General features: G+C 45.1%; 1 protein-coding gene across 4 annotated transcripts in view; it reads left to right on the top strand.

The window, feature by feature from the left end:
- DOP1B (DOP1 leucine zipper like protein B) overlaps positions 1 to 17018 on the top strand; it is a 103632-nt gene that overhangs the window by 84570 nt on the left and 2044 nt on the right. For 2 of the 4 annotated variants that reach the window (XM_049627892.1, XM_049627894.1), the window contains 8 exons: positions 2332 to 2417; positions 2634 to 2743; positions 2848 to 2994; positions 3993 to 4054; positions 4567 to 4695; positions 12242 to 12378; positions 15509 to 15564; positions 16230 to 16391. In XM_049627892.1, coding sequence (XP_049483849.1) covers positions 2332 to 2417; positions 2634 to 2743; positions 2848 to 2994; positions 3993 to 4054; positions 4567 to 4695; positions 12242 to 12378; positions 15509 to 15564; positions 16230 to 16391 — 889 coding nt within the window. Of the gene's footprint in view, positions 1 to 2331; positions 2418 to 2633; positions 2744 to 2847; positions 2995 to 3992; positions 4055 to 4566; positions 4696 to 12241; positions 12379 to 15508; positions 15565 to 16229; positions 16392 to 17018 lie in introns of those variants that run through there. The other 2 variants (XM_049627893.1, XR_007457183.1) reach the window with 2 other exon arrangements.

Genomic DNA, 17018 nt, shown 5'->3' with positions numbered 1-17018 from the left:
TGCCTCAGGTCATGATCCAAGGGTCGTGGGATCGAGCCCTGCATCAGGCTCTGTGCTGTGTAGAGCCTGCTTCAGATTCTCTCTCTCTCTCCTTCTTCCCCTCTCCCCCACTCATGCTCTCTCCCCCCCCCCTCAAATTAATTAGTTAATTAAAATTAAAAACTAAAAGGATTTCACAGTGGTGTGGGCAAGAGACAGTGTTGGCTTAGAGGCAAGGGCGATACAAAAAGGTGGACTGATTTAGATGCAGAGTCCACAGAACTTGCTCATGGGCTGGATGTGGTGGTTAACAAAAAAGGCAATCAAGGATGACTTTGGTTTTTAGCTTACACAATTTATTGAGGTGGAAAAGACAAATAACATTCCGGAACAGGAAATTGAGCTTGGTTTTGCAAGTATTAAATTTGAGATGTCAGAGAAAGAGCCAGAAAAGACACTTAGGTGGTCACTGGGATTGGACAAAAACCAAGAGAGCGTAGGGTCACAGAAACATAAGAGTGCTTCCAGAGGAAGGGAGGAATAACACAGTGGAAGACTGCCAAGAAATGGAGGCAAGTCGGACAGAGACCCACTGGGCTCAACAACATGGAAGCCTTTGGGCTGGGAACACCAGAGTAGGTAGAGAAGAGGCTGGGGAGAAAAGGAGGGGGAGGAGACAGCAGTGACGGCATGAATGCAGAGAACTCCCTGAAGCTCACTTGTCAATAGGACAGTAACCAAGTAGAACCAAAGACCAAAGAATATCTCTTACTTGATTTGTTTTTAAATTGGAGTATGCCAGGGGCGCCTGGGTGGCTCAGTCAGTTGAGTTTCTGACTCTTGATTTCGGCTCAGGTCATGATCTCACAGTTTGTGAGTTCGAGCCCCATGTCAGGCTCTGTGCTGACAGCACGGGTCCTGCTTGGGATTCTCTCCCTCCATCTCTCTCTCTCTCTCTCTGTCCCTCGGCTTGCTTTCTCTCTCTCTTCCAATCTCAAAATAAATAAACATTAAAAAAAATAAAAAATAAATAAATTGGAGTATGCCAACACATATTTGTGTGGTGACCGAACAGTGCGGCAGAGGTGTGCCTGGGTGGCTCAGTTGGTTAAGCATCTGACTCTTGGTTTTGGCTCAGGTCGTGATCTCACTATTCGTGGGTTCAAGCCCTGTGTCAGGCTCTGCACTGACAATATGGAACCTGCTTGGGATTCTCTCTCTCTCTCTCTCTCTCTCTCTCTGTCTCTCTCTCTCTCTCAGTCTCTCTCAAAATAAACAAACTAAAAAAACAGAAAAACAACAGTGCAGCAGAGAAGAAATAAATACCACAGAGAGAAAGGATGGTTAGAAAGCAAAACCCTTGATGGCCATGGGGCCAGGGTTGGTGTCATAAATGGAATTATGGTCTTCCCATAGGAGCTAGGGGCATGTTTATCAACACAGGAGACCAGGCAGAGAACACAGATATATATGTTGTAGATTAAGAACTCATCGTGGCCAAACTGACAGAGTCCTGTTTGTTTCCATTAATTTTCTCCATGAAATATGAATGAGGTTACCAGCTGACAAGGGGAGAGTATTGATAGTTATCAAAGGAGGATCTGAATTATGTTGGAGAGAAGGGAAGCCAGCATACCACCAAGGTCCATGGGTGGGCCATCTGGTAGCCATCAGGTTCTTTTTGAGGTTCATGGTCATGGGGGAAAGTGAGGTCTGTCTCGTGGTTTGGTTTTCTCCAGAGCACTTACCTACACAGAACTGCATAGGCCGAACTTTGGGTTTCTCCAGGTTTGCATTTTTCCAGGTGAGTGCCTCAGAGGGAGAGAACAGCAAAAGTCGGGATGCTTCCCAGGTAGAAGGCAGACCGTGGGTGCAGGTGGGGAGGCAGAGAAGGGCAGACCTGGAGGAGTCGATGAAGGATTTGGTGGCCTGTGCGAGGACCCGGGAAAGATAAGATATAGTCAGAGAAGGAGGCTGGAAGTGGAGAGTTGAGAAATTGATGACATCAAGGGTGTGATGGTGACAGACGACAGAGCTGGTGCAGAGTAAGATTGTCAGAAGAGAGAAGAGGGTCAGGGGGCGCAGAGGCCGAGCTGTCAGATGGATCACCTAAGGGGCTGTTGATGCCCCGAGAACGATTCAGAGCACAGAGCTGGGGAGGAAGACAGTGAGTCGGCACTGACGCCCTTGATCACAGTGCCCAGATGCTTACTGTGGAGTCGAGCACGCTGACGGAGGACATTGCGTACTCCACGTGAGAAGAGGGACTCGTCACACGTACATGCGATGCTTTCGAGGCGTGAATGGTGGCCCAGCCTTCGTGACTGAAACACAGCCGCCTCTTTCTGTCAGCAGATGCCACCGCCACGGCTGCAGCAATGGTGTCCGCGTCCGCCCCGTCGGTATACAGCGTGCAGGCCCTGTCTCTCCTGGCAGATGTAAGTGCGCCCCCTGCTGGTCCTCCCTCGCGGGCCCGACGGCCGGCTCCACGCTCTGTGCAGGCAGGCCGCCCCTCGCAGGGGAGCTCGGGAGTCGCTCTTGGCCCCAAGCTGCACCCCAGACTTTTCTTGGGAGGTGACGTCCACCCTGAGGACCGACTCTCACTGTCGCTGGCTTCAGCAGGTTTCTGTCTTCTTGTGGTCCTGCTCCGGTAGGTCCTGGCCTCTCTCCTGGACATGGTTTATCGAAGTGACGAGAAGGAGAAGGCGGTGCCGCTCATCTCCCGCTTGCTCTATTATGTGTTTCCGTACCTGCGCAATCACAGGTATCCTGCCCGTAGGTAGCACACTAGCTTATGGGAAATGCATCAAGTGGCTTTCTTGGCACAGTCTTTGACCTCGACCCTCTTCCCTCCCTGCCCCTGTTCAGTGCCTACAACACCCCCAGCTTCCGCGCCGGCGCTCAGCTGCTGAGCTCCCTGAGTGGCTACGCCTATACCAAGCGAGCCTGGAAAAAAGAAGTCCTGGAGTTATTCTTGGACCCTGCTTTCTTTCAGATGGACACTTGCTGTGCACAGTAAGAAACGCCGCCCTGACCAAAGGGTGCTGCAAATGCTTGGGTGGAAAAAGGGTTTCGGTTTACATAATTAATTCTCATACTTGAAATGGGAGCGGTCAGCATCAGCCCGGATCCCGGGACGTCATTGTCACAAGCTTGCAGGCTAACTGTGTTCGTGGAAGAGAGATCAGGCGTTTTAAAAATACAGAGGTGCATTTTTTTCTCAGGAGAATCTCAATTAAGGGAGCGTATTATCCCCAGAACACACAAAACAGGGTTCCCGTGGCCCCTGGTCTGGTACTGCTCCATCTGGGAGTCACACAATATTCCACTGGCACTAAGATGACAGAGCCCACTGGTGACACCGTGGTGTCCTTATCCCATGTCTCAGCTTACACAGGTTCCCAGAGAGACCGTGCAGCCGGCCAGACACTTTGCTGGCAGAGATCCATTGAGGTACACACACAACGTGAACTCCCAGTGCCTTTTGCTGGAAGGTCAACAAAAACACTCAGTGCCTCTCCCCCTGGTGGGGCCCAACATGTCCTCATTAACGGCAGGGATAGAGAGCGGACACTGGTCAGCGGTCCATAAAGCTTGACAGTTTGCCCTGCCTCCCCCCAGAGTCCTGTGGCTTCCATCTCGAGCTCCTGTTACCCCTCCTGGGGACCCCATTTGAAAACTGGTGGTGTTTATTGCCACTACTCCCCGCTTGTGTCCATCAGCACAAGCGTGTGAACATCGTCCTGTGTGAACATAGTCAAGGGCAACTCTTGAAAAAAACCATTCTTTGTTTACCATAAGCTGGGAATTATTCATTCTTTCCCGTGTTGTTCGTTGCCTGTGTTTAGTGTGTAAATGAAGAGCTTTTGCTCACCTTTCCCTTGTATAAAAACTATTCATTTCAGTAACTTTTCAGAAAAGTCTTTAATATATCTAAGAGGGGGCGTGTTCTTAATGCCTTTAATCAGACTGTCATCCTTGACATATCTAATTTTGCTTTTTTCAATATCCAGTTGGAAGTCCATTATTGACCATCTCCTGACTCACGAGAAAACCATGTTTAAAGATCTAATGAGTAAGTTGTATGTTATGTGCACATAAGTCACTTTTAAAGAACCAATACATCATAATCAGCTTTTATCACGTATTTCAGAACCCCACTAGGATCTTTTCTGGTGCCATCTAAGCTGCAGACCATAATGTAATGTGCATAACATGTCAGGACTAATGAATGAGCCTTCCCAGTTCCAGTCTGTTGACCAGAAGGCCCTGACAACCTTTTTGGCAGCTTTTCAGCGGAGGGATACTTTTTAGAGAGTAAGGATCGGTTCACTCACCATAATTTATTAGGAGTACTTGTCCGTCCTTCATCCTCTCTTCCAACTCCCTGTCATTAATGATCATTAGAGAAATGTTTCTGTTTACAAATAAATATGTGAGTAATAACCACAAGATCATAATTACTTAGTCAAGATCACGACTTTTTCACCAGGAAGGATAGAAATTGCACTAGTGTGAATTTCCTGTCGCTTCCCTCTGACTACGTTTTTCTCACTAAACGGAACTTCCTGACTGTATTTATCATAGACATGCAGAGCAGTTCTTTAAAACTGTTCTCAAGTTTCGAGCAGAAAGCGATGCTGCTCAAGCGTCAGGCTTTTGCTGTCTTCAGTGGAGAACTTGATCAGTACCACCTGTACCTTCCTCTGATACAAGGTAAGAAGGCCACCCTCCCTCGCCCTGAGCACACCCCTCTGCCGGATGGCAGACCCCCTGACTGGCTGACTCGGGCCGGCTACCAGAGCGGCCCAGGGCACATTCTGGCAGGATGGTTGAGTGTTGAGATAGGCACTTGGCAGGGGTAATCGTAGAAGAACAATCCAGAAATGTATTGGTGAATCTGAAGCTTTATTTTAAAACTCAATTATTATAATGCTATTAGATTCCGCTAGGTAGTCTCTAAAAGTCTGACAGTACTTTCTCGGCACTGTCCCTGCTGGATCCCTCCTGTAGTCAAGATATTGTGAGGTCACAGCACCAACCGAGGCTAGTGAAGGAGCAGGATTTGGGGGAAGTGCCTGGCCTTTCCTTAACAGTACTTCATACTCAGTCTGTTCTTTGCTTCAAAAATGAATTATTGCAGCTATTTCTTTTGTTTTATTTTTTTAAATTTATGTCCAAATTAGTCAGCATCTAGTGCAACAGTGATTTCAGGAGGAAATTCCTTAGTGCCCCTTCCCCCCTCCCACAACCCCTCCAGTAACCCTCAGTTTATTCTCCCTATTTATGAGTCTCTTCTGTTTTGTCCCCCTCCCTGTTTTTATATTATTTTTGTTTCCCTTCCCTCATGTTCATCTGTTTTGTCTCTTAAAGTCCTCATGTGAGTGAAGTCATATGATATTTGTCTTTCTCTGACTGACTAGTTTCACTCAGCATGATACCCTCCAGTTCCATCCACGTAGTTGCAAATGGCCAGATTTCATTCTTTTTGATTGCCGAGTAATACTCCACTGTATATATATACCACATCTTCTTTATCCATTCATCCATCGGTGGACCTTTGGGCTCTTTCCATACTTTGGCTATTGTCGATAGGGCTGCTCTAAACATGGGGGTGCATGTGCCCCTTCGAAACAGCACCCCTGTATCCCTTGGATAAATGCCTAGTGGTGCAATTGCTGGGGCATAGGGTAGTTCTGTTTTTAGTTTTGTGAGGAGCCTCCATACTGTTTTCCAGAGTGGCTGCACCAGCTTGCGTTCCCATGAATTATTGCAGCTATTATACATGATTTTGAAGGGTTTTTCTCCTCATAAAATGTGGAGATGGTGGAGTGGGCATTCTAAGTTCACCCTTCTCCACGATATGAAAGAATTCTCAAAAAGAAATATGTTCTCCTTAAGACTCACAGCCTGATTGGAATCAAATAAAATTAATACAATTCTTGACAGATTTTTTAATTAATACTACAAAGACTAGTGTAACATAATTTTACAAATATCAGAATTATGGTGTGAATCCTCTTTTGAGGGTCGGGTTTACTAGGCTATAATTTACATAAAGTAAAAGTCACCCTTTTGGGTGTACAGCTCTATGAATTGGATTAACACGTATAGTCACGTAACCACCACCACAGTCAACGCACAGAACATTTTCATCACCCCGGAGAGTTCCCTTTGCTCCTTGGAATCATCCCCTCCCCTTCCCCAGCCCCTGGCAAGTGCTACTCTGCCTTCTGTTCATACGGGTTCGTCTTTTCCACAGTGCCCGAAATGTAATTAGCTAGGGTGCAGCCTTCGAGTCTGGCTTTTTTGACTTGTGTCATGTGTTTGAGAGTCATCTGTTCCATTGCATTTATCAACAGCATACTCCTTTTTATTGCTGAACAGTATTCCAGTCTGTGACTTGAAGGACGTTCGGGTTGTTTTCAGGTGGAATTATGACATAAATGTCGTACTCTATCCTTTAAAAAAAAATGTTTTATAGGGGCGCCTGGGTGGCTCAGCCGGTTAAGCGTCCGACTCTTGACTTTGGCTCAGGTCGTGATCTCACAGTTCCTGAAATCGGTCCCCGTATCGGGCTCTGTGCTGACAGTGAGGAGCCCGCTTGGAATTCTCTCTCTCCCTCTCTCTCTGTCCCTCCCCTGCCCACACGCTCTCTCTCTCAAAAATAAATAAAATAAACGTTTAAAAAAATGTTTATAAATACCTGTCAGCTCACAAAGCAGTCCTCTTCCCAAAGTTATCCTGATTACTCTTAACATTAGTGGTAAGTGTCGGCCCGCATCCCATCTTGACATTAGTAGTAAGTGTCGGCCCACATCCCAACTTGACTATTTGAAAGCTCCTGATTGCCTTAATTCAGAACACTAATAGCTTTTACAGTTACTAATTATAACTATATATTTGCAATAATAAAATATCTTTACAGCAAAACTGACATAACTTCAACACGTGAGGCACATTAGATTTTTCACATCCTAACGCCCTGAACACTTGAAATACGTGAAAGCGAATGTTCAAAATACTGACAGATCCTTTCTGGAACTGCTGACGGGAGGCTGACTTGGTCAGGTGGCGCCCAGGAATGCCAGTAAGGGTAACGGCAGACCTCCAAAGACTTTGGCTGAATGCAGAGTCCAAGCCGAGCTCTGTTGCACCCCCACAAGATCTGGAGGGAGAGAGGACCGCAGGGAGCACCGCCCCTCGTGCCTGTGCAGCGTGCGAGCAGGTGCTTTACGCACCCGGCTGCTCAGCAGCGTCTGAAAGTCCACTTTCAGTGGCGGCAAGAGGGGGAAACTGGAAGGGAGAACGTGTTGGCCAGAGCACCTTGCAGTCCTTCCCGTGCCTTTCCAGTCTGAGAGCAAACACCTGCTCGTTCTCTCCCGTCTCCCATCACACACACCTTTAAAGTTTAGGGTGAGGCCCAGAGAGCTAGAAAGACAGTATTACATGTGTAGGACAGGAAAAGTGTAGACGACAGCCTTTTTCAAACAGTGGTGTGGTTTGACCATGGCAGGATTGAAGCATCCAGCAGTTCTAAGCAATCATACCTCTGAGGAGAGGCAATATAATACTGTACATATTATATAAAAGCGTTATGTGCATGTGTGAAATGTGCATGTGTGCTGACTTTAATCTGGAGGTGGTTTGGGGGCCCTTAGAGAAGCAAGGATTTCCCCATATACCCTCCATTTTGCATAGCTCAAATGCTGCATTTTAAATAATGATCCATGTTTTTAAACATGGGCATTTTTACCCCATTTCATATTTTGTTAACTGACAGTTTACAAAGCATTTTCCACTTTACTGTCATTGTCCCCAAGACTGTTGATAGACGCAGCCTCTGTGAGGCAGGGGTGATAGAATTCAGAGCATTCTCTGATAGTCTTGGGACACTTGACTGGCCCCCAAGGAGCAATGATGCCCAAGTCAGGAGAAGAGATACATCCAGAAGCTTCTAACTTGCATGCCATGGTAAATAGTTCAGGCCTAATCTAAAATTAGTCAGGAATTTCTAACATTTCTCCCCCGGGATACACCCTGGAGTCCCTTTCCCCTGACTGATGGCACCATCAAGGAGCCCTGGAGGAGGTCGGTGTGCACAGGGTGTAGAACTGAGTGGCTCTGTACAGCTTGGCGCAGAGGGACATAAATTTTACATTGATCACAAAAGAAGCTGTAGATAAGCCCAAACCAAGGATTTTTTTTTTTTTTTTAAGGGGCAAAAAGTTGTTTGTCTCAGGTGAGAGGAGACCACCCCCGACAAAGGCCCTGACTAGGGGCATCAGAAGGATCTAGTGGCAACACTGTACCCTTCAGGCTGGGTGACTTTGGCCCTTCCCAGGTCCGTTGGAGGCTGTCCCACCTTTTAAGTCTCCCTCCTTGTCCTGTATGTATTAGCTCTATTTTTACATCAGGATACTGCTGCTCAGAGAGAGTAGCACCTGCCTAAAGTTGTGTTGCCATGACCGGCAAAACCAGGCCTGAAACCTGAGCCCTTTGGTTCCCGGTGATAGGCTGTGGTCTTGAGTAGGTGCCCTGGGAGGGGGGTGGAGTAGGGGACTGCTCCGGTTTCACAGATGGGAGACAGAGCGCGGCTAGATTAGGTGGCCGGCCTGCACAGGGTCCCACGACCTGGAACGGTGGGGCGGGGACTGTCTCGGGCCCTCCCGCTCTCTGCTCGCAGAAGCTCCTTAGATTTCTAAGGTTTTATCACTCAGCTGAGGAAGGAATGTTAGAATTGAAGAATGTTAGTGATTCTGCAACAGATCATCGTGGCTAAAGAAGAATCTCATGAGTTTAGCTTTTATTCGGAGCACCAACAGGAAACGGGCCCTGTGTGTGCAAACCACTTCTTCCGTAATACTTTCTGTCTTGAAATGGGTTAAGACTCAGAGGCAGCCGCACAAACAGCGAGTGTCCTGTGTACCGTACGTCCAGCTTCCCCTGTGGTGGCGTCTCACATGGCATAGTCCACCTCCGAAGCCACTTCCACTGTCCCGCGTAATTTCAAAAGATAACATCATTTTTACTCACGGATTTACCCTTTCTGTCGCTTCTTTGTCTTGCTGTTTCACGCTTCCTGCCGTTACCGTTCCTCTTCTGTCTGAAGAACATCTGTTAGACATTCTTGGAGCGCAGATCTGCTGGCTGCAAGTTTTCTCCGTTTTCCACGGAGACTGTCTTCCTTCTTCTTGGTCTGGGTTGGGTTTTTTCCTTCCACCTTCATTCCAGAAGGACGTTTTCACTGGAAATGGAGTTCTGGGGTGAAGTTCTTTTCTTTCCGCGCTTGGAAAATGTGCCGCTTCTTTGTGACTCCGTGGTTTCTGAGGGAAATCTGCTCTCCTTCAAGTTATTGTTCCTTTTTCGGTACAGTGGTCTCCCTTTTCCACAGGGGATACATTCTAAGACCCCCGGTGGACTCCTGAAACCATGGATAGTTCCAAATACTACTTGTACTGTGGTTTTTGTCCTTATGTAGGTACCTAAGATAAAGCTTAATTCGTAAATTAGGCACAACGAGAGATTAGCAACAACAAGAAAATGCAACAGTTGTAACAGTATACCTAGTGAAAGTTGCATGAATGTGGTCTCTCTCTCTCTCTCTCTCTCTCTCTCTCTCTCTCTCTCTCTCAGAATATCTTGCTGTTCTGTCCTCACCCTTGTGATGATGGGAGGTGGTAAAGTGCCTCCATAGTGAGCTGAAGCGAGGTGAGAGACGCAGGCACTGTGACGTGTAATGTGAGGCTGCTGTTGACCTTCTGACTGCGTGTCAGAAGGATCGTGTGCTTCTGGACCGCGGCTGAGTGAGGCCTCGGGAAGCAGAACGTGGAGAAGCTGGGGGACCGCTGTCATGTAGCTTTCCCTTCTGACCACTGTCAAGGTTTTTTCTGTAGCTTCAGTTTTCAGAAGTTTTATTATGTGACTGAACTGGATTTCCTTGGTTTTATCCCTCTCAGAGCTCACTCGGCTTCTTGTCTGTAGACTTCTACGTCTTTCACCAAATTTGGAAAGTTGTCAGTCATTATTTCTTCAATTATTTTTCCAACCCGTACTCTTTTTCCTTTTTTGGGGGGAGACTCCAGTGACACAAATGCTAGACGTTTTGTTGTCCCTCTGGTCCCTGAGACTGCTTGCTTCCCCCCACCCCCAGACCTTTTTTCTTTCTTTTGTTCAGTTCCAATAATTCCCATGAATTCTGTCTTCAACTTCCCTCTTTCTTTTGTCCATTCCGTTCTGCTGTTGAGCCCCTCAGTGAGCTTTTCGATTTTACGGATTTATTTTTTAGTTCTCAAATTTCCATTTGTCTCTTCTTTGTATCTCTTATTTCTTTGGTGACAGTTTCTATTTTTCATGTGTTTCGAATGTCCATAATTGATCATTGGGATATTTTTAGACCACATCTTTAAAATCCTTTCCTGATAATCCCAACCTCCATATCCTCTCTGCACTGGTGTCTTTTCTTATCTTTTCTCGTTCAGGTTGAAACTTTGGCATTCCAGCTTATGTTCTCCTCAGGTGTCCAGGCCAGAATAAAATAAATTTAAATAAAAGATTTAAAAACCCTAGCAAATTCACCTTCAGGTCATTGCTTAAGTCCAAAGGATCCTAGCCCATCCTGCTGCCTTTCCTTCATGTTCCAGTTTTCTGATAGTCAATGTATTTTTACTCAAGGTTTTAGTTGTTTTTTTTTTTTTTTAATTGCAGTTAGAAAAATAGGATGTAATATATTTACTCCATCTCATCCAGAACCAGAAACAAAGCCCTCTTCAAAAATGCTAACCTGGGGCACCTGGCTGGCTCAGTCGGTAGAACGTGCTACTCTTAATTAACATCAGGGTTGTGAGTTCAAGCCCCATGTTGTGTGTAGAGGTTACTTAAAAAAAAAAAAAAATTTTTTTTTTAATGCCAGTCTATCTGTCAAGTGTCTGAGCTATGCTTGATCCTTCATTTGGTGGAAAGTTTTTTTGTTTTTTTTTTTGTTGTTTTTTTTTTTTGTTTTTTTTATGGTTTTATTTATTTAAGTAATCTCTATACCCAATTTGGGGCTGAAACTCACAACCCCAAGATCAAGAGTCACATGCCCTATTGACTGAGCCAGGCAGGCACCCCTGGTTAAAAGTTTTTTTTTAAGTTTATTTGTTTATTTTGAGGGGTGCCTGGGTGGCTCAGTTGGTTAAGCACCCGATTTCGGCTCCGGTCACGATCTCACTGCTCGTGGGTTCGAGCCCCACATCAGGCTCTGTGCTGACAGCTGGGAACCTGGAGCCTGCTTTGGATTCTGGGTCTCCCTCTCTCTCTGCCCCTCCCCTGTCTCTCTCAATTTTATTTATTTTAAGAGAGACAGAGACGGCATGAGCAGGGGAGGGCAGAGACAGAGAGAGGGAATCCTACGCAGGCTCCAGGCTCAGCACAGAGCCCGATCTTACAACCTCGAGATCATGACCTGAGCCAAAACCAAGAGTCTCAAGCTCTACCAGCTGAACCACCCAGGCGCCCCTCCCAAGAGTACTTTTAAAAGCAAGAAATAAAAACCCACTTAAGGTAGCTCACATCAAGAGTTTATTACTGAGATACTACAAATAAATCTTAACTGGCATGAACCATTATCTGGCTGTTTGCTGTAACAATTTGTTACGTTTCTAAGAAACCTTAAATGGGGGGGGGGGGCAGGGGAATCATATTCTACAGTTATTTCAGTGGAGAAGTGGGGAAGACTGTGAGGGGCTGGAGGAACTCACACCTTTTGTTCCTGCAGGAATTAACGTTTTTATCATGGCCATGAAAAAGTTCACCGAAAACAGCTCTTTTGTTCACCCCCTGCACTTCTCACCCTTCACTCCCAGAATGTGGCGTCAGCTGCCGGCTAACCTCTGTGATCGTGTAGCTCCGTCACTCCCCGAGGACCGTCTGTGGTTCTTGTGTCTTGTATTTCGTGTTCTCTGAACAAAATGCGGTGGCCACTGGCCATCTGACGGATTTCTGGTTTCAGCCAGAAGTTGGTGTCCCTCTGGTCAGCTGTGGCAGGGCGGTAAAGGGCTGCTTGGTTCACTTCCTTCAACGAAGGCCACGGCCTGCTTCACTTCACAGAGAAGAGGGCTGGAGGTCAGCGAGAGGGGCAGAAACAGACTCCCAACACGCATCACTTAGGCTGCGTTGTCGTTAAATGCCAAAGCAATTACAGCTTTGTGCTTTTTCTTTGTCTAATGAGAAACCCCAAACTGCATATTTGTGTGACGTCTTTAAAATCTTCTTTCCTTAGAACGCCTGACAGACAATCTCAGAGTTGGACAGACATCCACAGTTGCTGCTCAGATGTTTCTTTTTTTCAGAGTTTTGCTGCTAAGAATATCTCCCCAACATTTGACTTCATTGTGGCCAATAATGGTCTCTGAATTAGTAAGTACAAATACCTTAACTCTTGAAAGCGGAGTTGATGCTTTTTAAAATGCTTTTTCAGGAATAATATTTCATATATATCTCAATTTTTTTAAATGTTTATTTGGTTTTGAGAAAGAGAGAGAGCGAGCGAGCGCAGGGGAAGGGCAGAGAGAGAGGGAGACTAGATTCAAAGTAGGCTCCAGGCTCTGAGCTGTCAGCACTGAGCCTGACAAGGGGCTCGAACTTGTGAACCACGAGATCATGACCTGAGCCAAAGTCAGACGTTCAACTGACTGAGCCACCCAGGCGCCGCAACTATTCCAAATATATCTTAATTTTATCTGCAAAATTTCCTTTTTATTTGATCTACAAAATTTTCAATCAGGTTGGTAGCATGTAGTCAGCTCTTGGTTAAATACAGAATTTTTTTTTTTTTTTAACGTTTATTTATTTTTGAGACAGAGAGAGACAGAGCACGAACGGGGGAGGGGCAGAGAGAGAGGGAGACACAGAATCGGAAGCAGGCTCCAGGCTCCGAGCCGTCAGCCCAGAGCCCGACGCGGGGCTCGAACCCACGGACCGCGAGATCGTGACCCGAGCTGAAGTCGGAGGCTTAACGGACTGAGCCACCCAGGCGCCCCTAAATACAGAATTTTTAAAGATAGAACCATTTAATGTAGCTCTGGGGAATTTTATAGTTTGAATAAACAAAGTATAAAACTTTAAGGCACAGTGAATAACTACACATTACAAACTGGCCACTGTTGGACAAGTAAAGAAGGTAAAATTCAAGGAACACGTGGGGCGCCTGGACGCTCAGTTGAGTCTCCAACTCTTGATTTTGGCTCAGGTCATGATCCCGGGGTTGTGGGATTGAGCCCGTGTCTAGCTCCACACTGAGCATGGAGCCTGCTTGAGATTCTCTCTCCCTCTGCTTCTCTCCCCAGCTCGCACACTCTCCCTCTCTCTCTAAAATAAAAAAATAAATAAAAATAAAAATAAAAAACATAAAACCTCTGAGTTATTCTCTGCCTTCACCTGCAGTCAGAAAAGTTTCTAGGTAAGCTCCGTTAGATCGAGAGCCTCTAGGGAGAAAAGATTCAGATCCTGTTTAGATAAGTGGATAACCAAATATATGAGTTGGAGATGCTATCTCATGTGAAGTCAAAATCAAATTAGAGGGAAGAGGTCAGGTTATCATGTTTCAGAGCTACTGGCAGGCTATACTTTATGGTGACATGAATTACCTAATCTGAAGATTAATCCTTTAAATTCTAAATTATAGAGTTTACACCCATCCCTGAAAACATTACCATCACATCCATCACATACCATGACCTACCATTCCATGAATCCATGTAACCGAAGCTTCCTAATGAAAAATTATCTGTCCTAAATCCTTCAAATTTCAGCTGAAGAACTTACTAGCCAGATGTTCACGTTCACTGATACTAGATTTCCATAATAGGCCCCCTGTACTTATGTTGTGGGTTTCTTTGAAGCCGTGCCTCATATAGAAATATTTAAAGTGGAAAGCTGAATGCTGTTTAGAGGGCTATTAACAACATTAATCTCGGAAAGCACTAGAAGTTTGTGGATAGGCTTTTAAGAGCAGCATTTCCGAAATACTCCACGCATTTAATTCTTTTTCCTTACCCACATTTAGTTATAAATTACTCATGAGGATATGTCATAAGATTCTGAATAGATATTTAGGAATGTTTTCAAAATTCCCTTTTCAGGACTAATATACTATTTCATCTATATCTAATTTCATCTGAAAATTTTCAAGTTGATAGCACATGGCTCTTGGCCAAATAGAGAATATGTTATCTTCTGTAATTATATTTGACCTTTTTTTAACTGTCAGCTTGTTCACACTCATTTGTATTGTTTGATACTGTCTGCTTTTTAAACTTTTATTCTAGTTCTGAGACATAATTGGCATACAGTATAATATAACCTTAGGTGTACAAAGTGATCTGACTAACATTGGGAGATGAGGACCACCGTGAGTTTGGCTAACATCCATCATCTCCTATAGACAGAAAAAGAAAATCGAGAAAGAAAAAATGTGATAAGAACTTGTGATAAGGACTCTTAAGATTTGCCTTAACTACTTCATATATGCCCTCCAGCAGTGTTAACTGTCGTCATGTTGTATGTGACATCCCTAATACTTCTTTATCTTGTAATGGAAGTTCGTACTTTTTGACCGCCTTCATCCAATTTCCCCTCCCCCACATCTCCTGTCTGTGGTAACCACAAATCTGATTTCTTTTTCTGTGAATTTGGTTTCGTTTTGATTTTTTACGATTCCACGTATAAACTAGATTATACAATATTTGTCTGACTGACTTCACTTATCATAATACTGCCAAGGTCTTCCACGTTGCTCCAAACAGCCGGATTTCCTTCCTTTTTTATAGCCGAATCGTATTTTACTGTATGCACATATACAACATTTCCTCTATCCATTCATCCGTCAGTAGACAGTTAGGACGTTTCCTTGTCTTGGCTGTTGTAAATAGTGCTGCAGTGGACATGGGTGGACGTGCATCTCCTGAACCTAGCATTTGCGTTCCTTCTGGTATATTCCCAGAAGTGGAATTGCTGGATCGTATAGTAGTTCTAGTTTTAATTATTTGGAGAACCTCCCTACTGCGTTCCGGAGTGGCTGTCCCAATGTACATGCCCACCAGCGGTGGCCGAGGGTTCCATTTGCCCCACAGCCTCACCAGCACTTGTTGTCTCTTGTCTTTCTGCCGCTTGCCCTTCTAACAGGTGTAAGGTGATTCCTCACCGGGGTTTTACTTTGCATTTCCCTGATGGTCAGTGATGTTGAGCATCTTTGCATCTGTACCTGTTGGCCATGGTATCCCCTTTGGGAAAATACCTATTCGGGTCCTTGGCCCATTTTTAAGTTACTGGCTTTTTTGTTATTGAGTTGTGTGAGTTTTTTTAAATACATCTTGGATATTAACCCTTTATCAGATACTTGGTTAGCAAGTAGTTTTTCCTATTCTTCAGGTTCTTTTTGCCGAGTCTCTTGCTTTATTTGCTCTTTTTTATGGACATATAAATCTTAAACATTAAGCTAGGTTTAACCCCTCTCCAATAGTAAATTGAATTATGTTTTCTTTTTAAGATTCAGACATTCATACAGCTTGAAGAAGATCTGAAAGAGGATGACGAATTATTGAGGTAAGCTGTATGAGTTCTATGTACACATGTGAGCGGACATCACTTTGTGATGTAGGATTATGTAACACTCAATATTATCATTTAAAAAAATTTTTTCATGTTTATGTTGCGAGAGTGAGAGAGAGAATGAGCAGGGGAGGGGCAGAGAGAGAGGGAGACACAGAATCTGAAGCAGGCTCCAGGCTGCGAGCTGTCAGCACAGAGCCCATCGTGGGGCTTGAACCCACAAACCACGAGATCATGACCTGAGCCGGAGTCAGCACTCAACTGAGCCACCCAGGCACCCCCAAATACTCAATATTATTTTCTTGAAATACTTGTGAAGAGACCAGCCATTTGACCATTCTTTTTTTTTTCTTTTTAATGTTTTATTAACAGAGACAGAACATAAGCAGGAGAGAGACAAAGAGAGAGGGAGACACAGAATCCAAAGCAGGCTCCAGGCTCTGAGCTGTCAGCACAGAGCCCGATATGAAGCTTGAACTCACGAACTGTGAGATCATGACCTGAGTTGAGCCAGAGTCAGACGCTTAACCAGCTGAGCCAACCCTCAACTGTTCTTAAACGGAAAAACGGAAAAACCCTTCTTAGGGACATTGCATAGGTAAATGGGCTACAGCATACGTGAATGAATTTGTAACAAGAGCTTCTTTGCAAATTTTTAGGAACAGCAACAAAATCAACAGAACAAAAGTTTCAGTTGCTGATGGCAACGGGCCCTCCCTGGGGGAGATAGCCCAGAGTGAGCTCATCTTATATTTGTCAGCTTGCAAATTCTTGGACACAGCACTTTCTTTTCCGCCTGACAAGATGCCGTTGTTTCAAATGTAAGTCAGATAAGCCCGTGTGCCCTCCTTGAATTGGTGACTTTCCTCATGAGCACTTTCCCTTGTTCTGTACAGGGTGGGAGAAGCCGCCGTAGGGGTTTCTGGTGGCCCACGAGCCTCCTCAGAATACCAGATGTCAGAGTGCTTACAATACCTGTGGTTTTCTGGATTTGCCTCACAGTAGTGTTGATGGCTGGGTTTCTGCGGTGTATACGCGTTTAGGTAGTTTTGCTACCGAATGCTCGTAAAACGAGAGTCCCGGACTGGTGGTCCTCACTGCATTTGCGTAGATTTCTTCGTCTGTTTGTTGTTAATAAGTGGAACACGCAGTCTCCACTTCACTTTGCCCCTATTGGCTTACATTTCCTGTAGGCTTAACACAGCTGCTCATACATTTAATTTCATGCCTGGCCCCAGATGCCACTTCTCTCTGTCCTGCCCCCTCTAAAGAAAGAGTTATCACGTAGAAATGTCTGTGGTTAAAATGTGGGTTCTTTTTAACAGCATATTACAAAGTGAAAGAAGCCAATCTGAAATGGCTTGAAATAGTATGATTCCAACTCTGTGATACTCTGGAAAAGGCAAAACTATGGAGACAGTCAAAAAAGATTGTCAGGGATTGCAAGA

The sequence above is a fragment of the Panthera uncia genome, chromosome C2 (genome assembly GCF_023721935.1).
Source record: "Panthera uncia isolate 11264 chromosome C2, Puncia_PCG_1.0, whole genome shotgun sequence".
Taxonomy (NCBI): Eukaryota; Metazoa; Chordata; class Mammalia; order Carnivora; family Felidae; genus Panthera; species Panthera uncia.
The sequence above is the reverse complement of the archived record's forward strand: the minus strand, read 5'-3'. Positions and strand labels throughout refer to the sequence as shown.